The following is a 25,256-nucleotide window of genomic DNA, read 5'->3' on the forward strand; positions in this document are numbered from 1 at the left end:
TAAAATAATGAACTAAATGATTACACAAGTTTGCTATTTTTTTGACAGAGAGATGTATTATATTTCGCCATGAGTAACACAGGAGCATAAATACTAACAGAAATAAAACCTAAGTACTCACCTCCATACAGGCACCTGTAGTTGTATCACATATTGTCAGAACAGACAGGTTTTGCGGGCGGTTTAGCCATTGCAAAGCAAGTTGAGTGTTAGTTACCCACATTACCTGGGTTATATAGTACTCCCTAGAAGGAAAAGACAGAATCAATAACAACCAAAAGGAAATGCAAGCAAGACCAAGTAAAATTTAAGATGATGCCATCATAGCTCAGTGTCACATCTCCACCTGGACCTGCTCCTGCGACATCTGCTTCTATCACCAGGCACTGCAGTTCTCATTCTCTGGGCAGTATTGGTGATAGAGGAGATGTCATGATCAGAAGCTGTGGGCGGCGCTGGGTCTATCCAGTCACAGTTATTAGTGTGGCTGGGACCTGTAGTGCTGCTCAGTCTGGCTACATGTGTGTGTGTGTGCTGTCCATCAGGAATAATCAGCTCCCGACTGTGGCCAATGGGAGAGCACCACGCCCTACTTAAACTACTTAACAGCAGTATGCCAACTATAGCTTATACTTGCTTTGGTTTGTACGTGACCTCCTGATATTGACACAATTTTCGGATCATCCTCTGTCAGCTTGATCCATGGACTCAACCTAGGGGCCCCCGTATAAGTCCAGATCCCTGTACATGGGTTAAAGATTGAAAGCCATGGCACCACCTGGGATCTGCTAGCCTGTCCATTAAATCCCTATTAAGAGCTGCTAGCCTTCCACTAACAATGGTCCCTGACACTCAGAATTTTTTATTTTATTTTTTTTTATTATTTTGTACAGCTTTGTACAGCATTGTTAGTTTATGCTGCCAGGGATTGTTTTGAGTAGATAGGGCTACAGTTCCAATTATTAATTAATTTCTTCTCTTAGACTTTTCCCTCTATCTACAGCTGTCTGCTTGCCCCTCCATTACAACTTCTAAAGTAGTGTTGTAGTTACCCCAGAACTGCTAAAGAAAATGCTGCTGTTCTGTAACTCAGGGGCTTTGCAGCTGCCCAGCATGTGACACTTGATCCTCACAGAGAAAAAGAAGAAGGTGGGGGCCAGGTAAAAGTGGAAATAAGACACATATGAGGGGGAATTAGATAACCAGAGACTATTGAATGTCACATAAAGACTAGATAAACATGGTGAGTATAGCCAGTTGACTGCTGTTAATAATACATTTGGTGCACAGTGACTGTGCACCACATTTACCCACACTGTGCACGTTTAGAGGATTCCATAATTTTAAAAAATCATCAGGTTTAAAATCACATTGAATCCATATACATAATACCGTATAATACACATATATGTGGCACCCCAGGGGTCTGGTTCCCACAGTAATGTAATGTTATGTCTGAGAGCAGGTGGGAGGTCCTTTGGTCAGGGATCCTGTGCATGCCACACCTCCTGCTCAGTCTTGGGAGGGGAAGAACTTCCCCTATATAAACCCGGGGCTGAAGCAGGGTTAGTCAGTCAAGGAGAGTAGAGACAAGAAACAGCAGCAGCAATACTACTACGAGTCAGGGGCTGGCAGCTGCAGAGCTCGCCCTGACTGAGAAGCTTTCTTACCGGACCCGGCGTCCGAGGCTGTGGGGACTAACTCTTACCCAGCAGCAGAAGCCGACCGGCAGGGGATTTCAGGTCCTCAGGCCCAGAAACCCGAAGGCACGGTCACACGCGTGGGACCAGCACCGCCATCGTGGAGCGGAAGCCATTAGAAGGCCCCGAGTCACCGGCCATACGGGTGAGCACCACACGGTACACTCAGGGACGTGGGCTACTTATATCCGCTTCTAGCAAGGTAGCCAGAAGAGTACAGTCAGTTTGGGAGGCCTACAACTCCGCCTGGCCAGGGGAGATCCCATCTGCTCAAGGACTGACCAGGCCCCGTTCACTAGCAAGTACTCCGGGAGGGTCTATCGTTGTTACCAGTAAAGACCCTGAATTACACCGCACCGTCTCTGAGTGGTTCCTGCTACCCCCATCATCCACATCTGCTGCCCTGAGGCCATACCCCTCCCGTTGGGGGTTATACCATCTACGCTGCACCATCCATCCACCGGCCTCAGCGGACTGTCCTGCAGCGGCAGCTCCATAGCTGCATTCAACGGGTGGCGTAGTCGTGTAACATCTACTGCTGATACATCGCCGCTCAGTTTGACTCCCTGGGCACGGACCGGGTCACCGCCACGAGACTACAACCCTCAAGAGATCCGGCTCCGGGTAAGCTCCCGCGTGCGCAACGCAGCGCGACACAGGCCCAGGGGCGCGTCAACTTTGGCGTAGTCGGCAGGATCTCGTGCCCGCAACCACCGGGTACTGCGTGCCTGAAAAAGAGACTTTTCAAACTTACCTGTGGTGAAGATTCCCGCCATCCGGCGCCATCTTCAGCCTTCTTCCCGCCATCGGTGAAGTTTCCCGCCATCCGGCGCCATCTTCTGCCTTCTTCCCGCCATCCGTGGAGTTTTCCCGCCATTGGACGCCATCTTGAGGACGCCGCGCGGGAAGAAGAGGGGCGTGGACTCCGAAAGCGCGCGAGAACTGAAGCCCCGCCTCACGTCCGGACGTTGCGTAAGGTCCTGGAAGGAGCCCAGCAGACGCCGACGTCACAGGAGCGCGACGGAAGGTCCTCAACCCTGACGATCCACTGCGGAGCCGCGGCCTACGGAAGAGGATCATCGCAAGGTAGGCCACGGTCCACTAGGGGGGAGGAAGATGTCGGATACGGAGGAGAGCTTCACTGCCTCAACCCCCGCCAGCGCTACCGCTGCTGCAGTTATGCCCTTCACCATGCCCTATATCCCGGGAGCAGCTTGGCTACCCCAGTACTCAGGGGAGTCACATACCCTGCATGACTTTAGAGAAAAGCTGGATAGCCTCTTCCAGGTGTACCCCCTCACAGAAGAGCAAAAAGTGAGCATCCTGGTGGCCCAACTAACCGGGGCAGCCAAAAGGGAAGTAAAATCCTGGCCACCTGGGAGGAAGACTGTCGCAGGGATACTAACCCGGCTGAAGGACACCTTTGATACCCGCACCTCAGCCGAGATTAAGCTTAGATTCTACGGGTGCAAGCAGCGAGCGCATGAGAGTATAAGGGACTATGCACTAAACCTACAAGAGGCCCTGAGGGCCATTAAGCAGACCGACCCTGATGGAGTGGGAAACGAGGACAGGCTGTTGACCGAACAGTTTATAGAGGGACTGTATTGTAATACCCACCGAACCCAGTTGCGGGCAATGGCCTTACAGGATCCCCATCTGGGCTTTGCACAGTTCAAGGACAGAGCCATCCGGGTGCTCCGAGAACCGGCACCGGGTGGCGTTGTGACCCACAAGCGCCCTGCTATCACTTACCACCAGGAGGCGGCGCCCTTGTCGGCAGGGCCTGTGGGAGCTGATGCGCAGGCTTTGGACAATGACCCGGCTCCAGACCTACACCATCAGGTCCAAGAGCTAGCTAAGAGCGTTGCTGCGCTAACCCGAACTGTGCAGTCTTTACAGGCTTCCACCCCAGGGAAGATCCAGCTGGCATCCGGACCGGAGGACATCCCGTGGCGTCGACCAAGGAGGACCCCACCGGCCAGAGGAAGACCCAGTGACCGATACAGCGAGGACGGACGACCCATCTGCCGCCGCTGCAATCAACCTGGACATATGGCAAGGTACTGATCTTTAAACGGGCACAACCTGGGGTAGAGGGCCAACCCCCAGGAAAAAGATCACCAGGCCCATCGAACTGGCGCGACAGATATGTGGGAGGACGTCCAGTCTTGCCTGTGGTACTGGATGGCATTCCCATGAGTGCCCTACTGGACACCGGGTCACAGGTCACCACCATCCCGTACTTGCTCTTTAAGCAGTACTGGAATGACTCGGATATTACCCGCTACCCTGACGACGACTTGAGTATCATCGCCAGCAATGGCCAGCCCGTGCCACAGATCGGATTTAAAGAGGTGACCATCAAAATCGGTAGAGTCGAACTGGCAGCACAGGGACTGATCATTGTAGATATTGACAAACATGAGAGTCACCCAAAAATAACTCTAGGAACTAATGTAATTGAAAATTGTCTTGCAGAGGTGATTTTCCTTTTACAGCAGGTTGCCAAGAACGCCAGCTCCGGCGAGCAGCGGGTGCTCCAGAAAGAGATCCGGGCACTGATGCGACGGCAACAGGTGGAACTCTCCGGCGGTGAGATTGGTAGCGTAAGAATGTGTGACACTTTTCCTATTGCCATGCCCCCAAAAAGTGAAATGATGATTTGGTGCCGGGCAGCTATTGGTCTGAGAGGTAGAGATTACCAGGCAATGGTAGAACCAGTTTACTCGGACAGTAGGCCCACCATTTTGACAGCACGGGGGGTGGTTGATGTACGCCATGGGAGGGTGCCCGTTCGCATAATAAATATTGGGGAGAGGGAAGTGTACCTGCCCCGGTATGCCACGCTAGCCAAATTATATACCATTAACCAAAATTCTATACAATCTGTGGAACCCTTGCCTCCATCTCACCCGGAGGAAGGTAACGGCTCTAAGAAAAACATGGAGGACTGGTGTCAGCAACTACATCTGGGTACTGACTCCACTCCCGCACACCAGAAACAAGGAGTCTATCGGGTGGTTCAAGAGTACGAGAGAGTGTTCAGTAAACACCCGTTAGACTTCGGGCGAGTCAAGGGGGTAGAACACCACATCCCCACGGGAGACCATCCTCCTATAAAAGAGAGGTATCGACCCGTACCCCCTGCCCACTACCAACACGCCAAGGGGATGCTTAGAGACATGAAGGAGGCTGGGGTGATCAGGGATAGCTGTAGCCCCTGGGCAGCTCCACTAGTCTTAGTCAGAAAAAAAGACAACACCATGAGAATGTGTGTAGATTACCGGAAAATCAACCGTATCACACACAAGGATGCGTACCCCTTGCCAAGGATAGATGAGTCATTGGCTGCTTTAAGATCTGCTAACTTCTTCTCTACCTTGGATCTCACTAGCGGGTACTGGCAGGTTCCTGTAGCAGAGGCGGACCGGGAGAAGACCGCATTCACCACCCCGATGGGACTTAGCGAGTTCACCTGCATGCCGTTCGGACGCTGCAACGCACCAGGAACCTTCCAACGACTAATGGAGTGTTGTCTGGGCCACAGAAACTTCGAGACGGTCCTGTTGTACCTGGACGATGTCATCGTATATTCCAAGACGTATGAGGACCACCTGAAACACCTGGCGGAAGTGTTCGAGGCTCTGGCGAGTTACGGCCTAAAGGTGAAACCCTCCAAGTGTCACCTCCTGAAACCAAAGGTGCAGTACCTGGGACACGTGGTGAGCGCTGACGGAGTGGCTCCCGACCCTGATAAGATCACCGCAATTAAGGAATGGCCAAGCCCCTCCAGCGTAAAAGAAGTGCGGCAGTTCCTCGGGTTGGTAGGCTACTACCGAAGGTTTATTCCCGGTTTCACCAAAAAGGCAGCACCTATGCAGGACCTCCTGATAGGCCAGTCCCGGAAGGCCAAGAATCAGAAGCCGCCCTTCAAATGGGAGGAGCTGGAAGAAGAGTCCTTCCGCCAGCTGAAGATGGCCCTCACGGGGGACGAAATCCTGGCGTACCCGGATTATAGCCAGCCCTTTATCCTCTACACCGATGCCAGTAACATCGGGCTAGGAGCCGTACTGTCCCAGATCCAGCAGGGGAAGGAACGAGTAATCGCCTACGCCAGCCGAAAACTGCGACCCACCGAAAGGAACCCCGAGAATTACAGCTCATTTAAGCTAGAGTTCCTGGCCGTAGTATGGGCAGTCACCGAGCGCTTTAAGCATTACCTCGCTTCTTCCCGGTTCACCGTGTACACGGATAACAACCCGTTGACACACCTGGACATGGCAAGACTCGGTGCCCTGGAGCAGAGGTGGAAGGCCCGTCTGTCCAACTACGAGTTCACAATCAAATACCGGGCAGGACGCTCCAATACCAACGCGGACGCCCTGTCCAGGATGCCCAACCTGCCGGACGGAGGAGAAGATCCGGAGGGACTGGAAGAAGTTGAACTCCCTGCGTTCCACCGTCATGGGACTATCCAGTATTCCCACCGGGTAAGGAGTAAGCAGGCTGCTACGTTGAACCCCTTACCCCACTACAACTGGGCGGAAACGCAAGACAGCGACCCTGCCGTCCGACTGGTGAAGGAGATGCTGACTCGGCCGGAGGCTCGCCTTGAACCAGACGCTCCGGAGGAAGCCAAACAACTATGGGCAGAGAAGAGTCGACTGTTCCTTTACAAAGGGAAGTTGTGCCGCAGAATGGTTAACTCCCGGACGCATGAATTACTCTGGCAAGTAGTGGTGCCACGAAGAGACGCAGCCATGGTGATGGAGGCATACCACGACGGAGCTGGACACTTCGGGTGGAAGAAGCTGGAGTTCCTGCTGCGCGAGCGGTTCCACTGGGTAGGCATGAGGGGAACCATCGAGAAGTGGTGCAGAGACTGTGGCCCGTGCAACCTGAGAAGGAAGGACCGTGCCAGCCAGAAGACTCCCCTGCAGTCCATCGTCACCCGGCAACCGTTGGAACTGGTAGCCTTGGATCATGTAAAACTGACCCCAAGCAGAAGTGGCTACGTCTACGCGTTAACCATCGTGGATCATTACTCCCGGTTCTTGGTTGTCGTCCCCGTCAAGGACTTAACGGCTCAAACAGCAGCTAAAGCCTTCCAGCAGCACTTCTGCCGTCCACACGGGTACCCGGACCAAGTGCTGACGGACCAGGGACCTGCCTTTGAAGCGGAGGTCTTCCAGGAATTTTGCAATCTGTATGGCTGCCGGAAGATAAGGACGACACCCTACCATCCGCAAACTAATGGACTTTGTGAGAAAATGAACCAGGTGGTAATGGATCTTCTAAAAATGTTGCCCCTGGAAGAACGCAGTCTGTGGCCTGAGAAGTTGCCCGATCTGGTGGACCTATACAACCACATCCCGGTAGGTTCCACCAACTGTACCCCGGCTTACCTAATGAGGGCAAGACCTGGTAAGTTACCTGTTGACCTGGAAATGGGAGTCCTGACACCCGAGGACACTTCACCAGAAACAGACTGGGACACAGAGAGGCAGCAGCAGTACCGGAGAGTACAGGAGAGCGTGGAGCGAAGTCTCTGTCAGGCTAGGGAAAGACAAGAGAAAACTTACAACCAGTATGCTCCCGCTGTTCCCCTGGTACCCGGAGAGCAGGTCTTGAAGAGGAAGAGACGGCTCCACAAGTTGGACGACCAGTGGGAGAAGGACCCGTACACCGTACTGCCCTCAAGCCACGAGAACCCGAAGGTTTGTACCATCAGTAAAGACGGAGGGGAAACCACAGCCATTGTATCCCGGGACCACCTGAAGAAGTGTCCCGAACAACTGAGGAACCCTGAAGAGGAACAAGAAGACCATCGACCCGTAGAGGAAAGGGAAGATATGGTTAGTACTGTGCTCGGGGACTTCCCTCGGTCTTGGACTCAAGTCAATGGTGCAGTTGTGGTACCCGTACTCACCTTCCTCCAACCAGCATCCCAAGCACCTACGGAGCAACAGGTAGAGCTGGAAGAACAGCCGGTCCAGGAGGCAGAAGACTCCACACGAGCAGAACAGGAGGATCAACCCTCTGCTTATAGTGAGCCTGCCGTACCCCTAGTGAGACAAAGAGCCGGTAGACAGCTGCCCAGTTTACCCTTGACAGCTCCTACACCCTGTAGTTCAGGGCCAGACAGTCAGCTCCGTAGGTCCACTAGGGCCGCTAGAGGCCAGTTACCCGCACGCTGGAGGATTTGAAGTGTATAAATTGTTTTATTTATGTTTACCTGTGTATTGTTGCTTGTGTATAATTTTGTGTTTCCAGTTATTTGTAGGAGTCCTTGGTGGAGTTACCGGGAATCCTTGTACATAGTTGGAGCGTAACCCAGGATGGACTAGAGACTGTTAAGGACTTGGGGTAGGACAGACCCCTACCTGGTTACGTCTCCCTGTTTTGGTGAAATGGACACCTTGCTTTCTTCAAAGACTGCACCCGGTTACGGACATGCCGTGACCACCTTTATGTGTTTCTTATTGTATTATTATTGTTTTTACCTTGTTATGTTTTTCTAAAATGTGTTTAGTCCCGGAGTACTAAATTTTACTAGGGGGGAATGTGGCACCCCAGGGGTCTGGTTCCCACAGTAATATAATGTTATGTCTGAGAGCAGGTGGGAGGTCCTTTGGTCAGGGATCCTGTGCATGCCACACCTCCTGCTCAGTCTTGGGAGGGGAAGAACTTCCCCTATATAAACCCGGGGCTGAAGCAGGGTTAGTCAGTCAAGGAGAGTAGAGACAAGAAACAGCAGAAGCAATACTACTATGAGTCAGGGGCTGGCAGCTGCAGAGCTCGCCCTGACTGAGAAGCTTTCTTACCGGACCCGGCGTCCGAGGCTGTGGGGACTAACTCTTACCCAGCAGCAGAAGCCGACCGGCAGGGGATTTCAGGTCCTCAGGCCCAGAAACCCGAAGGCACGGTCACACGCGTGGGACCAGCACCGCCATCGTGGAGCGGAAGCCATTAGAAGGCCCCGAGTCACCGGCCATACGGGTGAGCACCACACGGTACACTCAGGGACGTGGGCTACTTATATCCGCTTCTAGCAAGGTAGCCAGAAGAGTACAGTCAGTTTGGGAGGCCTACAACTCCGCCTGGCCAGGGGAGATCCCATCTGCTCAAGGACTGACCAGGCCCCGTTCACTAGCAAGTACTCCGGGAGGGTCTATCGTTGTTACCAGTAAAGACCCTGAATTACACCGCACCGTCTCTGAGTGGTTCCTGCTACCCCCATCATCCACATCTGCTGCCCTGAGGCCATACCCCTCCCGTTGGGGGTTATACCATCTACGCTGCACCATCCATCCACCGGCCTCAGCGGACTGTCCTGCAGCGGCAGCTCCATAGCTGCATTCAACGGGTGGCGTAGTCGTGTAACATCTACCGCTGATACATCGCCGCTCAGTTTGACTCCCTGGGCACGGACCGGGTCACCGCCACGAGACTACAACCCTCAAGAGATCCGGCTCCGGGTAAGCTCCCGCGTGCGCAACGCAGCGCGACACAGGCCCAGGGGCGCGTCATATACATATACACAATTCATTGTCAAACTAATAATTAATATTTCTCTATTCACTCACAGTAAATATCTGGTCATTGCATGAAGCAAACTCTCTGCTACTAATCATGGTGTGGGAAAACCCACATGCATTTTACCATAATTTGCCAATTAACAATTGAAAATACAACCAAAGGCCTGATATTCAAGAATTTGAACAGTGGCACAAGGGATTCTACAGTATGCTTTCTAAGCATGCAATATACAGGTAGGCTATGTGCCCACGATGCAGAAATGAAGCAGAAAATTTCTGCATCATTTCTGCATCTCCCTGGCTGAAAAAACGCATGCGGATTGTAAATGCGTTTTTCCTGCGGAATACATGCGGATTCACATGCGTTTCCACATGAGTTTCCGCATGCGGATTGACAAGCGCTTTCCAGGCGATTATAGCATCACCTGGAAAGTGCTTGACAACTAGGTCACACTATATAAATCCATGCAACCGGCATGGATTTATATAGTGTGACCGTAAAAGAATGTTTAAAAATAAAAAATAAAGCTATACTTACCTTCCGATGGCCCGGCGTGTGCTGCCGCGTTCGTTCCTTGCTCGTTCCTGGCTGCCGGGATATCGCGAGACACTGCGCTGAAGGGCCTGCGGTCACATGACTGTGACGTCACCGAAGGTCCTTCAGTCTTGCACGCAAGCAGAGGGAAGGAGACCGGGGGCCGTCGGAAGGTGAATATAATCTTTATTTTTTATTTTATTCTTTTTTTGACAGGTACAATGGTACCCAGGTCTGGATGAGAGTCTCCTCTCCTCCAGACTTGGGTACCATCCGCACATTGAAACGCATATAATCCGTGAGTACAAATGTACTGACACGGATTATGTGCGTCTCAATGCAAGTCAATGGCGGTTTCCGCAAAATTAATGGACATGCTGCGGATTTTTGAGCGCAGCATAAACGCTGCGGAAAAATCCGCAGCATGGGCATTGAAAGTGCGGAATTGCATAGGGGACCATGGCAAAAGGCTTATCATGCGTTTACGCTGCGGAAATTTCCGCACCAAAACTCATGAAATACGTATCGTGGGCACACAGCCTTAGGCCATTAAATCTTCATGATTTTGGTTCTGCATGTCACTATTTGTTATTTAAGGCCACGGCCCCACTATCAGTATTTGGTCAGTATTTTTTCTCAAGCGTGGGAGCCAAACCAGGAGTGTGTGATAAATGCAGAATTGGTGACTTGTTTCTATTATACCTTTTCTCTGATTGTTCCTCACCTGGTTTTGGCTCCCACTGCTGAGAAAAAATACTGACCGAATACTGACCAAATACTGATAGTGGGGCTGTGGCCTTAAATCAAACAACTGAGATGCAATCGAAATGTAGACTTTAAGGTTTAATTAAAGGGATTAAACAAAAATATTCTGTGAATTGCAACCATTTTTCTACAAGGCCTCCTCATTTCAGGGGCTCAAAAGTAATTTGACAAATTAACTTTACCATAAATAAAACGTTCATTTTTAACTCTTTGTAGAAAATCTTTTGCAGGCAATGACTGCCTGAAGTCTGGAAGCCATGGACATCACCGAATGCTAGGTTTCTCCTTTGTGATGCTTTGCCAGGCCTTTACTGCAGCTGACTTCAGCTTGTTTGTGGGTCTTTCTGCCTTAAGTTTTGTCTTAAGCATGTGACATGCATGCTCAATGAGGTTGAGATCTGGTGATTGACTCTTCCATTGCAGAATATTCCACTTCTTTGCCTTAAACTCCTGGGATTCTTTCGCAATATGTTTTGGGTCATTGTCCATCTGTCCTGTGAAGCGCGTCCAATCAATCTTGCTGCATTTGGCTGAATCATAGCAGAAAGTATCGCCCCGTACACTCCAGAATTAATCCGGCTGCTTCTGTCTTCAGTCCCATCATCAATAAACATTAGTAACCCAGTGCCATTGGAAGACATGTATGCCCATGCCATCACACGGCCTCACCGTGTTTTACAGAGGAAGTGGTGTGCTTTGGATCATGAGCTGCTCCAAGCCTTCGCCATACTTTCTTCTTCCCATCATTCTGGTACGGGTTGATCTTAGTTTCATCCGTCTAAAGCAGACCTGGGCAAAGTGTGGTCCGCGGGCCACATCTGGCTGTTTGGGTCCAGCCCGTGGGCTGAGACAGCTGAAGGGATGAAGCAGTGGCCCACGGGTTGCACCATGCCCTCCTCCGTCTGCCATCCATCTGCCACCTGCTGTCACCGCTCTCCGGCTGCTACTGTCCACATCTTTGCTGAGATCTTACCTTTGCGTCTATGGATGCAAGTCTTACCAGAAGGTACTACAGTGGCTTTCAAAAGTATTCACCCCATAGGCATTGTTTGTGTTTTGCTACCTCACAACCTGGAATTTCACTGTTTTTTTTGAGGGTTTGCATCAGTTTGACACGCCCCCTGGGCCTTGGGGTACTCGATGCCGGGCCGGTCGTTGCTAGGGGAGATGTCACAGTGGCGGTGACCCGGTCCGTGACCCAGGGCGGTCAATCAAAAGGGGTCTTATTTACAGGGGATTATAGTTTTTATATATATAGTTCGTGATGCCACCTGTGGTATGCGGCTAAAGGGCCATGTAGATATTATAGATGATATAGGTGGTGCTGGGCGTTGTAGTGCAGGGGTGATGGCGCGGATAATAATCACAGAGACAGTGGGGTGCAGTCTTCCGAGTTTACTCACAGTTGTTAAGTTCCTCAGGTTGCACTGTCTAGCTTACAGCCTCCCACGTCGCGCTGCGTTCACCACGCAGGGGTTCAGCATTCTCTCAGGTAGTTCAAGAGTGCCTGACAGGACCCCTTTCTATGTGCCTTCCTCAGTCGTCTTCCCGCCCTGGCTCTCACCCTCCTGCCCTGCGCCTCACAATCAGTGTCCCAATCCGGTAGCCTCGGGTCTTGTCGGGCGACCTGCAGTCCCCTGGACCCTCTGTGGCCACCTTCTCGGCGATGTAATTGTGGTTGTGGCCACTGCACCTTGCAAGTACAACAGCCTCCGGTTTCTAGCTGAGCCTTGTAGTTCTCCACTAGTTTAGGGGCCGGTCCCCTCTGCGGCTTGATCCCTCCACACAGGTAGATTCGGGCGTACCGGTGGCCTCCAGCACTGCCCGTACCCCTAGGATCCCCTCGTTCCTCCTGGAGCCTTCTTTCCTGCTCCTCTCCTCTCTTCTCTCTCTCCTTCTCCTGGGCCTCTCATTAGGCCCGCCTCCAGAGCAGATCTCCTGCAGAGCCTCTGCTCCACACACTCTCCTCCTCTGACTGGCTCCTCTTTCTAAGATGGCTCCTTCTTTTATACCACTTCTAACAAGTGCTCCCCTGATTTACGTCCTCCACCCACACCCACTACATGGTTCCCCCTCACTTGGTTCCCCTCCACTCCAGCCAGGGACCAGGGACTGTGCTCTCTCTTAGGAGCAATCTCGTCCTTCTGAGGACTAATATCCATCTCAGATATCAGGCAGGCTGTATAGGAGACGCAGTGGTTATACCAATAAACACTGCATTACAGTCCTGTGTGCTGCTGCTGCTCAAATTGCTAGATTTGGCCCCAGGTCTCAGGGGCCAGGAAAAATCCTTTTTTTTTCATCTAAATCCCGTCTTATTAACCTTTTGGTATCCCCCCCCCCAAAAAAAAATAAATGTCTGTGAGTGTTCAGACACAAATATATCTGTTTAAAAGACTCTGGTTTCGGACAGATAACTAGAACTGTGGTTTTGCAGTTCCACGGTTCAAATCTCTGTATTATCTACTTTTTTGCCTTTTTTCCATAAAAAAAAACAGTTTGAGTGTCTCGCTGACTGTTCAGACACAAATATATCTATTTAAAAAGGTATGGTATACGCCAGGAAATTAGAACTGTGGTTTTCCTCTTCCACGGTTCAAATCTGGATGTTATCCACCTTTTTGCCTTTTTTCCATAAAAAAACTGAGTGTCTCACTGACTGTTCAGACACAAATATATCTGTTTAAAAGATTCTGGTGTAGGCCAGAGAACTAGAACTGTGGTTTTCCTCTTCCACGGTTCAAATCTGGGTGTAATCCTCCTTTTTTACATAAAAAAACAGTTTGAGTGTCTCGCTGACTGTTCAGACACAAATATATCTGTTTAAAAGATTCTGGTGTAGGCCAGAGAAATAGAACTGTGGTGTTCCTCTTCCATGGTTCTAATCTCCATTTTATTACCCTTTTGCCATTGATAGTGCGAGTGTAAGCTATTTTACTTCATTTACAATGGGCAAGGCGCGTGGCAAGGGACGTGGAACTGGACGTTCTGGTGATGGTGCGTGCAGAGGATGCGGCCGTGGTCAAGGTGAAAATGTGCCACAACCAACAGCCACATCTTCTCGCTTCCAGTTCTTGACCGAATTACTAGGGAAGCACACAACAACACCACTATTGCCAACTGATCAGTGTGAACAGGTTATTAATTGGATAGCAGATAATACTTCCAGTCACCTGGGCGCCACCACCTCCGGTCTGTCTTCCACACGGTCAAGTCTTAGTAACCGTGAGTCTCAACCGCATACTCCTCCTCACCCTGATGCTCCTTCCTCCCGCCATGCCGAGTGTCGTCAGACAGCAACTGATCCCACAGTTGGACACTCAGAAGAGCTGTTCACTGGTCCATTTCCATATTTGGGCCCCTCGCCTGCTCCGCTTGAAGTGGTGGAAGAGGAGATCCCATGTAGCGATGGCCAAATATTTGAACAGCCATGACCACAGGAAGGCTACGCTGGCAATTTGTCACAAGAGGTGGACGATGACGAGACACAATTGCCACGAAGTGAGGAGGAGGACCGTGGTGCGGAAGTGGAAGAGGAGGAGGTGGTGGATGATCTAGTAACTGACCCAACGTGGCAGGAGGACACGCAGAGCGAGGCCAGCAGCACACAGGGGGAGGGAGGCAGAGTACCCCAACAGGCAGGAAAAAGCAGTGTGGTGGCCGCAGACAGAAGGTAGGCAACCTTTCCCCGTAACACCAACACGAGGGACGTTGCCAGTACAACCGGTAGGTCTTCCAGAGTCTGGAATTTTTTTAAAGACTTTGCTGGTAACCCTAAAAGGCCATTTATACCACCTGCCAGGCCAACATCAGCAGGGGTGACAAAACTACCAGCCTGACCACCACCAGCATGATCAGGCACATGTCAGCAAAGCACCCGACTTTGTGGGGCGAACCCCAGGGTCCACGACCAGTGTCAGCGGGTGTCATCACTGCTTCTTCCGCTGTTGTGCGTGTAAGAGAACCCCCTGTTGTGCGTGCAAGGCAATCCCCTGTCCATACTGCATGCAAAGATGCCCCCTCCTCACAGTCTTCACTTGTTATGGCAGTTTCTCAAGAAACAGCATCAACGTCCACGTCCACGTCCCACCGTAGCTTTCAATTGTCCATATCCCAAACCTTTGAATGAAAGCGCAAATTCGCACCCAACGCCCCACAGGCCACAGTCCTAAATTCGCACATTTCACGACTGCTTGCGTTGGAAATGCTGCCTTTTAGGCTGGTGGAGACGGAATCCTTCCGCAACCCTATGGCGGTGGCCGTCCCTCGGTACTCGGTCCCCAGCCGACACTATTTTGCCCGGTGTGCCATCTCCGCACTACACAAGCGCGTGTCCCAAAACATCTGCCGTGCCCTCAACAACGCAGTTATTGGGAGAGTCCACCTGACAACGGACACGTGGATAAGTGCTTGTGGCCAGGGACGGTACATCTCCCTGACGGCACACTGGGTAAACATAGTGGAAGCCGGGACCCAGTCGGACCTTGGGACGGAACACATTCTCCCCACACCGAGGATTGCGGGCCCTATGTCAGTCAGAGTTGTCCCCACAGTGTACAGCTCCTGCGCATCATCCTCCTCCTTATGTTCAGCCTCCATCTCAGATATCACCACTTCAGTTACAAGCTGGAAGCACTGCAGTACTGCCTCAGCCAAGCGGCAACAGGCTGTGCTGAAACTCATAAGCTTAGGTGATAAACCTCACACTGCTTGTGAGTTATGGACAGCTGTGAAAGAGCAGGCAGATCTGTGGCTGAGACCGCTGAACCTACATCCAGGCATGGTCGTGTGTGACAATGGCCGTAACCTGGTGGCGGCTCTGAGGTGAGGTGAGATCACACACATACCATGCCTGGCTCATGTGCTTAACCTCGTGGTTCAGCGGTTTCTTAAATCGTACCCCGAGTAGCCAGATCTACTTGTCAAAGTACGCCGCCTGTCAGCTCATTTTCGGAAATCGGCTACAGCTTCCGCCGCCCTTAATGTGTTGCAGCAGCGTTTGCTGCTTCCGACACACTGACTGGTGTGTGATGTCCCCACACGTTGGAACTCTACCCTCCACATGTTGCAAAAGATTTGTGAGCAGAAGAGAGCAGTTGTGGAGTACCAGCTGCAACAAGGCCATCGATATTCAGGTCAGACTCCACACATAAGACCTCAGGAGTGGACCTGGATGTCTGACATATGTATCATCCTGACAAACTTTGAGGAGTCCACCAAGATGGTGAGTGGCGATGACGCCATCATTAGCGTCAGCATCCCACTTGTCTATCTTTTGCAACGCTCTCTGCAGAGAATTAAAGAGGAGGCATTGCAGCCAGAGTATGATGAGATGGATCAAGAAGCCGCAGCGGGCGATTACACACAGCCCAGCCTCATCTCATCCCAACGTGCATTGGGGGACAATGAGGGGGAGGAGGAGGAGGAGGAAGAACAGGAGCTGATATCATGCACTGTAGACGGTAGTACCTGTACAACTGTCATACCGTCGGTTCAGCGTGGGTGGCCTGAGGACAGGGGGGAGGAGGAGTCGTCATCTTGGTGAGGACACCGAAGTCTTGCCCCTTACCAGTCTGGCACGCATGGCTGACTTTATGTTATGCTGCCTTAACCGTGACCCTCGCATTGTCAAAATGTTGGGTGACAGTCATTACTGGTTGGTGACACTTTTAGACCCCCGCTACAAGGAGAACTTTCACTCTCTTATACCTGAGGTGGAGAGGTCTACAAAAATGGGGCAGTATCAGAAGGCCCTTGCTGCAAAACTGTTAAAAAAATTCCCATCTGAACACGCTAGTGGCAGAGGTCACAGTTCGTTGCCCAACCAACGTGTACAGGTGAGAGAGACGCAACTCCAATCCAGGAGAGGCAGGGGAACACTGTCAATGTTCTGGGACAGTTTTCTGAGACCCGCCCAGCTTACAGGCCCTGAGGCACGGGGTACTCTCACAAGGAGTGGAAAGATTCAAAAGATGGTGAGGGAGTACCTTGCCGACCGTACCAGCATCCTCCGTGATTCCTCTGTGCCTTTTAATTATTGGGTATCCAAGCAGGACACTTGGAATGAACTTGCTCTGTACGCCTTGGAGGTCCTGGCTGGCCCTGCCGTTAGCATGTTATCGGAGCGTGTTTTTAGTGCCGCTGGGGGAATTATAACTGATAAGCGCACTCGACTGTCAACTGACAATGCTGACAAGCTGACCCTTATCAAAATGAACAAGGGCTGGATTGGGCCAGACTTCTCATCACCACCAAATGACAGCAGAGTAACATAAAGTCAAATCCACTGTGTTATTTCGGGAGGTGTATTCCCATGCACCGCTTCACACCCACACATGGGTATACGCTTCCTTATTTCGGCTGTTTTTTGCTCTTCTCCTTATCCTCAGCCTCCACCACCACTATACCACCAGGGTGACTGTGATCCATGTTGCCAGCATTGCAAGTTCCTCCGTCCTAATTTTTAGCAGCTTTTGCTTGGAAGGCATAGGCAAAGACTATGGGAGACCCACTCCCCAATAATGAGAATAATGTTTTTTTTTTTTGTTTTTTTTTTTAAACCAATTATTTTTATTTAGGTTTCAAAAATTTACAGCAAACAGTTATCAATATACATATAACAATTCACATAACGTGTAGTAATACAGTTAAAACCCTCTCCCCCCTCCCGCCAATACTCCTTATGCCGGGCATACCTGGGAACATTGACAATCATATTACCGCCATCCATGCGGACCATATTTTCCCAAAAGTTCTCTCTCCATGCCTCCGCCTGTAAATGCTTTCCTCTAAATGCATTACCGTACGTGTCTGAGCAATAAATTCCCTCCTAGTGGGGGGTTCCGAATCTGTCCATTTTCGTGCTATTAGTTTGCGTTCCACATATAGCAATCGCGCTATTGCCACTTTGTAATGTTCTGAGACAGGTATTCCATCCACCTCCCCCAAAACACACAGCACCGGGTTTCTGTCAATTGTACATGTATAAGCCCTCTCAATTTTGTTAACAACGACCATCCAATAAGCCACTAGCCGTGGGCATGACCATAGCATGTGTAGCAGTCCGGCCTGGTCTGTGCCACATCTAGGGCAACTGGAATCTCCCCTCAAGCCCGCCTTGTACAGGCGCAGCGGTGTTTTGTATGTCCTATGTATTATGTATAATTGGGAGATCCGTGCCTGCTCGCTTAGAGAGATCTTCGGGACATATTCTAGAATTGCCTCCCATTGTTCTGTTGTGAGGGTACCCACCTCCCTTTCCCATTTACTCTTTGCAATGAAGTGATTTCCCCCCAGATAGGAGTGCAGTAGGTCATGATATAAGCTCGATATGACTCCCCTCGTCCCTCCCTTCATACATACAGAGTCTAGTACAATGTCACCCTGAACCGTCATGGCTCCCAATCCACACTGTGCCCTCCAAGCATGTCGAAGCCTATAGTATTGAAATCCCCATACCAAAGGCAAATCAAATTCTTCTCTCAATTTCTCAAAGGTCTTCAGGTCCGTTCCACTCTGCAGCTGGCACACATATCTCACTCCTTGCGCCTTCCAATTGCCCATTTGACACAGCTTATTAAGTTCCGGCAGATGTTCATTGCCCAACACCGGTGAGTACTTAGTCAGCCCGTCCACCCCCCTGATCTTTTTAATAGTGTCCCATACCTTCTGAGTCAAGCCTAAGGTAGGATATATTGCTCCCAATTTCTTAAAGGTACCATCCTCTAACGCCTGGACCAGTGGGCGTCTCCCCGACACATGTACCAGCACCCGGCAAGCTGCCCCTCCACAATCGGGTTCTCTCCATCCCCTGACATGCTGGCCCTGTACTGCCAAGAAATAGACCCAGGGATTGGGAGCAGCCAATCCTCCCTCCTCCTTCCCATTTTGCAGCGTTCCCAATTTAATCCTTGCCTGCCTCTTGCCCCATATCAAGGATCTGAAGATAGAATCAATACCCTGAAACCGTTTTTTTGGTAGCCATATCGGTGAGTTGTGCAAAACGTACATTAGTTGTGGCATAAGGACCATCTTAATCAGGTTAGTTCTACCCGTCACCGTCAAAGCCAATTGGCACCATGCGCCTATTTTCTTTTTAAATTTCTCTAGCAGAGGAACTAAATTCAGATCCGTGAATCGTGTCAATGGAAGCGCCACCCATATCCCAAGGTATTTAAATTGTGAAACCAGCTGGAGCTGCTTCCCCCTCTCATCTATCTCCTCCGCTTTTATTGGTCTATCTACAGCCATGACATAAGACTTGTGCCAGTTTATCTCCAGTCCCGAAATGCTCCCAAAGTGTTTAATTACATCCATCGTGCACCCCAATGTCTCTCCTGCATTTTCCAGAAATAACAGGATGTCATCGGCATACAGTGATATTTTTTCTTCCAGCCTCCCAAATTTAAATCCGACCACTCCTCTCTCAGCTCTTATTTTGGCCGCCAGGGGCTCCACTGCCACCGCAAACAATAGCGGGGACAGCGGGCACCCCTGCCTTGTGCCCCTATGTAAGTCAAACATCCCGGACTGTTCACCATTCACCTTAACTACCGCCCTTGGGGATGAGTACAATAACTTCACCCAGGCCATGAATGCGGGGCCAAATCCCATTATTTCCATGATTTTCCATAAATATTTCCATTCCACGCTATCAAATGCTTTTCTAGCGTCCAATGACATCACTATTCTCCCGCCACCATTATCAGCAGGCAGCTGCATATTAAGAAATAATCTTCTCAAGTTAACAGCCGTGGAGCGGTTGGGCATAAAGCCCGACTGGTCCTCGTGAATAACAGTATGCGCAACCCCGGTGAGCCGGGTGGCCAGGATCTTAGCGAGTATTTTGACATCCGTTGTCAACAACGATATGGGCCTATACGACTCCGCATCCATGGGGTCTTTCCCCTCCTTTGGCAGAACCACTATCACCGCTTCCTCCATTGATCTCGGTAACGCCTCCTTCACCAAAGCCTCATCAAACACAGATTTCAATTTTGGAGCTAGCAGTTCCACCAGCTCTCTGTACACCTCCCCAGGTAGACCATCAGCACCCGGTGATTTGTTATTGGGCATAGACAGAATTGCACATTCCACCTCCTCCACACTCACAGGTTCATCCAACCTCATCCTATCTTCCTCAGACAATTTAGACAGTGAGATGCCTTCCAAAAATTCCTCTACGGCCCCCTCCGTGTCCCGTACTCTTGAATTGTACAGTGCCATGTAATATTCCTTGAAGACCTCCAATATGTCCTTTGTGTCTGTCAGAGTCGTCCCCGTTTGGTCTCTCAACCTGTACACCCTGGAAGACTCCCTCTGTGCCGCAGATATCACCGCCAACAAGTGACCCACTCTCTCTCCTTCCTCAAAGAATTGGGCTTGCTGAAATGCCCTTTTCCTCTCAGCTTGCATCATGTGCAGTTTATTAACTGCCTCCTGTGCCAATTTTAGTCTATTGTGAGCTACACTCGTTGGCGCCAAAATCATGTCTGCCTCTGCCCTTGTCAAGTCATCCTTTATTTGTTGATCTGCCAATTTAGTTTTGGTCTTACACCGTGAGATCTCACTTATAAAGAGTCCCCTCGTAAATGCCTTCATAGCCTCCCACACCACTGTGCCCTCAGCACTCCCTTCATTCACTTGGAAGAAGTGCTCTAGTTCTTTGGTTATGCCACCCATATCCACCACTTTAAGCCACGTCGGGTGAAGACGCCAACCTCCCCTCTGACCCTGAGCAGATCCCACTAGAAGCGTGACAACCATAGGACTATGATCCGATAGAGTCCTCTGTAGGTATTCCACCTCCCCAACCATCCCATCCATAGCAGTATCCCCAAAAGCCAGGTCTATCCTTGACAGTGTTCCGTGTGTAGCCGAATGACACGAGAAGGTCCTCTTACCCTCATTTCGTACTCTCCACAGATCCACCAGCCCCAGCTCCCCCACGTAGGTGCCAAATGCAGTCATTCCGTCCCGTCCAGCTTCCATACCTGCCGGACGTACTTTATCCCAGTAATCATTCATGGTGTTGTTAACATCTCCCATAATCAACATCGGAGCCTCCCCCCATCTGGCCGTCAAGTCCATTACTGCTTGAAGTTCCTTTTTAGAATAAGGTGGAGGGATATATAAAGCCACTAAAATCATTTTGTGTCCATACAATCTACACGCAATCCAAACATACTGCCCTTCACTGTCTACTTGCACTGCCAGCTCTTCATAATGTGCGTTTTTGTGTATTAAGACTGACACCCCCCTGGAGTACGAGGAATAAGTGGAATGATATGTCTTTAACATCCACCCTCTCGATAGCCAGTGCCTAGTATCTCTAGTGAGATGGGTCTCCTGTAAGCACGCAATCATAGGATCACAAGATCTGATGTGATTCAGAACTGCTGCCCTCTTAATCCTGTCAGATATACCACGTACATTCCAACTTAAAATCCGAACCGTACGGTTACTCATTGTGCATTAGAAAAAACAATCCACCATCATCAAGAAACATCTTTCCATTTTGTTCCCAAGCATACCAGGTCAAACAGCATAAGCAACCCCATTTTCCCGCAAATCCAACCCATCCAACTCCCCCCACCCCCTCCCCCTCCCCCCACCCTTCTCTTGTCACTCTCTTCCCAACGTGAGAGTGGGAGCTCAAAGAACCTGAGCAACATCGTAGTATACCGCATATCAACATGCGCCGTGTCCTCCTCCAGCATTGGCAGTCTCTCCACCACATAATCAATAGTATGCATAGTCCCGAACCATTAATCAAACAAATTAACTATAAAACTATAAAACGTAGATCCCAGCGGGGGTTTCTCCCCCTCCTCTGCGGTTTCGCAGAGCAATGCAGAGCCACAACCCTGTCCAGTGGTCAGGATAGCAGGGTCGTGCATTCACCGTGCCGAGTCCTCAGCTTCTCTCAATTTGCTCCGGTTCCGCTCCAACCACGAGGCGGCCTCTACCGGTGACGGGAAAAAATTGACCTTTCCAAAGGCTTCCACTCTTAATTTGGCAGGATAAATTGTAGAGTATTTCACATTCAAAGAGCGGAGCTGTTTCTTCACTTCACCATACCGTAACCGCAGCTTTTGCACCTCAGCCGAGTAATCCGGGTATATTTCAATGCGTTTGCCCTCCAGGGTAAGATCTGTCAATTTTCTGGCCTTACGTAAGATAGTATCCCGGTCTCTGCAGTTCAGCATTCTGGCTAACATCGTACGAGGGCCCTCTCCAGGCACTGGGGGTCTCATGGGCACTCGATGGGCACGCTCCACAGCAAACACCCTCGACAGGATATTAGACCCAAACTTTCCCAGCAGCCAGGTTTCAACAAAGGTCGTGGGGTCAGCACCCTCAGCTCTTTCAGGGATGCCCACAATACGCAAATTGTTCCTGCGTGACCGGTTTTCCAGGTCATTGTTTTTGTTAGCCACTACCGTGATCCTCTGAGTGTGCTGTTGCTGCGTCTTTTGCACTGAGGTTAAATGATCTTCTGTTACACCAACTCTCCCCTCCACCTCAGTCAATCTGGCTGTAACTTTCTGCATAGAAGCCTCAATGCCTCCCAAGTCGGCTTTCAGACCATTCACCTGCTTTGTCAGAGCAGTTAAAGCAGTCTTGCAGTATAAGACAGCCTGGAATACATCTCGCAGAGTCGGCTCTGCCTCATCTGAACTTTCAGCTGCCAGCACAGTGTCACCATCCCCCTCCTCCTGCTGTTCATTATGTAGCACAGGCACAGGCATCTCCTCACCATCTTCCTCCTCATCTCCATGCTTCTCACTGCCTTCACTTCCTTCTTCATCTGCCTTCATGCCCCTCGCATACCTGTGCAGCCGTGCTGAAGCCTCCAGCCTCCGTGCATAGGCTGTGTTCCTCCTTCCCGCCTCTTCCTCTGTCTCGGTGCCATCTTGGGCTGAGGCACTGCTGCAGGCCCCGGCATCCTTCTGCCTTTTGCGGCCCATGTTGGACTCTCTGAGTCTGGCAGAAGCTCGCCTCTGACTCCCGGGACCCTCAGACAGCAGTTCCTGATAAGGGATTTGGCTGGTTCGGGCTCTGTGCAGGATAATTGAATCTAATGGTGGTGGAGAGGCACTGCCACCCGACCTCTCACATCAAGAGCTAGGCCACGCCCCCATCGGGAATAATGTTTTTAATATGCTGTACTGCATGGCTCTTGTAAGGGGCATTGCAAGTTCCTCCGCCCTAATTTTTGGCAGCTTTTGCTTGGAAGGCATAGGCACAGACTATGGGAGACCCACTCCCCAATAATGGGAATAATGTTTTTAATATGCTGTACTGCATGGCTCTTGTAAGGGGCATTGCAAGTTCCTCCGTCCTAATTTTTGGCAGCTTTTGCTTGGAAGGCATAGGCAAAGACTATGGGAGACCCACTCCCCAATAATGGGAATAATGTTTTTAATATGCTGTACTGCATGGCTCTTGTAAGGGGCATTAAAATCATCTTGTTAAGCTACTGTGACCTCCACGTCTCTTCCAAGGGTCATTGATATTGTCTTTTTATTCCACTGGGACCTCCACGTCTCTTCCAAGGGGCATTGATATTGTCTTTTTATTCTACTGTGACCTCCACGTCTCTTCCAAGGGGCATTAAAACCGTCTTGTTAAGCTACTGTGACCTCCACGTCTCTTCCAAGGGGCGTTAAAACCGTCTTGTTAAACCACTCTGAACTCCACGTCTCTTCTAAGGGGCATTAAAATCGTCTTGTTAAGCTACTGTGACCTCCACGTCTCTTCCAAGGGTCATTGATATTGTCTTTTAATTCCACTGGGACCTCCACCACTCTTTCAAGGGGCATTGATATTGTCTTTTTATTCCACTGCGACCTCCACCACTCTTCCAAGGGGCATTGATATTGTATTTTTATTCCACTGCGACCTCCACAACTCTTCCAAGGGGCATTGATATTGTCTTTTTATTCCACTGGGACCTCCACATCTCTTCCAAGGGGCATTAAAACCGTCTTGTTAAACGACTCTGAACTGCATAGCTCTTCCAAGGGGCATTGAAATGTTGTTTTTAATTACCTCTAACCTCCACGACTCTTCCAACGGGCATTGCATTTCCTCCTAATTTTAGTCAGCTTTTGCTTTTCAATGCATAGGCGAACACTAAGGGAGACCCACTCCTCAATAATGGGTAGAAGGTTTTTAGTACGCTGTAATCCACATCTGTTTCAAGGGGCATTGCAGTTCCTCATAATTTTTGGAAAGCCTTCCATTCACTGCTTAGGCCAACAGTGTACAGGAGACCCAGTTGCTATAAATGGAAAAAAAGGTTTAGTTAAGGCCCACTGACCTCCATGTCACTTCCAAGGGGCATTGGAGTGCCTCGAAATTTTTGGTAGGCATTGCACTCACTGTATGCCCTATAACTGTGTAGCCGAACCACTCCTTTTGGTACAGAAACATATACTACAAGACATGTGTGGTTGACTGGCCTGATATTGATGTGAATGGTCCCTGTTCCTCCTGCTCTTTCTCCTTTGCCACCACCTCATCCATCATTCATCACCTGAAGCTTTGTTTTAACGGGAGTCATAGAACTAGGATAGTAGCAGGAAAACATCCAGCAATCCTCGGAGGAGGTAGGATATGCGCCAAAATGCTGACCACCTTAGGCCTAGCCGCTGCTACATACATGCGCTTGCCTTCCAAGGAACAGAAAGCTAAGGAGATGGATGGCCTCATGATCATGAATAATTTACTCGTTGTGTAAGAGGCCGACCACTGCTGCTGTCTACCTTCTGAACTTTGTGTTGAAGCCTGATTGACCCAGGACCCGCAATCATCTATGTCTGGAGGACGTGTTGCATCCCAGTGTCCAACTGTGTCCTGGCTTCCACAATATTAACCCGTGTGAAGGCGTCAGTGAGATGGACCATCCCTGGTCACATTCACTTGTCCACGTGTTTGTGGTTAGGCTGTCCTTCCCACTAAATGCACTGGGGAGGGCACAGGTAATGTTTTGGTATGTGCGCTTGTGTATAAGGTGCACCGGGACAAATAGGGGCGGCTGGGGACCGTGTGTGGGCACCCAGGCCGCGGGGCGGCTGGGAACCGAGTATGGACACCCGGCCGCCCCCTGGCGGCTGGGGACCAAGCGTGGACACCCGACCGCCGACGCATCCATGACATGGTGGCCAGTGTCTGCCTCCACAAGCCTAAAAGGCCTCATTTCAAGTGCAAGCAAGCTAGCAGTATGGTATTGCAGCCTGGGGGTGGGTGGGTGGCAGGCTGCACACTTACACTTGCATTCCAAGAAAATAAAGCAGATGCTAACTTCTATCATCATCATCATGCTCCTCACCTTTGCACTCTCAACTCCCCTGATGGAGAAGCCAGGGCCCACTGGAGGAGTCTGGTTTTCTGGTGGGCTCGTCCAATGCTGCCCTAAAGCAGGCCAGGCTAAGAAAATTGTGGTGAAGGTTACCAGGATAAATAGTGGCGGCTGGGGACTGAGTATGGAGACCTCGCTGCTGAAGCAGCCATGAGGTAGTGGCCAGCTTCGGCCTCCTCCAAACTAAAAGTCCCCATTTCAAGTGCAAGCTAGCAGTATAGTATTGCAGCCTGCGGGTGGGTGAGTGGTTGGCTGCATATTTGCGCTTGCATTGCAAGGAATTGGGGAGGTACAATTGAACACTGCCCTGGGACAATGACTTGCACAGGGATAGTTGCAAGTCAGCATCT

The 25,256-nt window shown here is 50.5% G+C and overlaps 1 protein-coding gene across 1 annotated transcript in view; it reads right to left on the reverse strand.

Moving 5' to 3' along the window:
* LOC141202582 (inactive dipeptidyl peptidase 10-like) overlaps window positions 1-25,256 on the reverse strand; it is a 385,315-nt gene that overhangs the window by 91,904 nt on the left and 268,155 nt on the right. Inside the window, exon 11 of the mRNA XM_073663754.1 lies at window positions 122-245. Coding sequence (XP_073519855.1) covers window positions 122-245 — 124 coding nt within the window. The remainder of the gene's footprint in view (window positions 1-121; window positions 246-25,256) is intronic.

The sequence above is a fragment of the Phyllobates terribilis genome, unplaced genomic scaffold, assembly GCF_046119375.1.
Source record: "Phyllobates terribilis strain yellow unplaced genomic scaffold, ASM4611937v1 Scaffold_2__4_contigs__length_985480577, whole genome shotgun sequence".
Taxonomy (NCBI): domain Eukaryota; kingdom Metazoa; phylum Chordata; class Amphibia; order Anura; family Dendrobatidae; genus Phyllobates; species Phyllobates terribilis.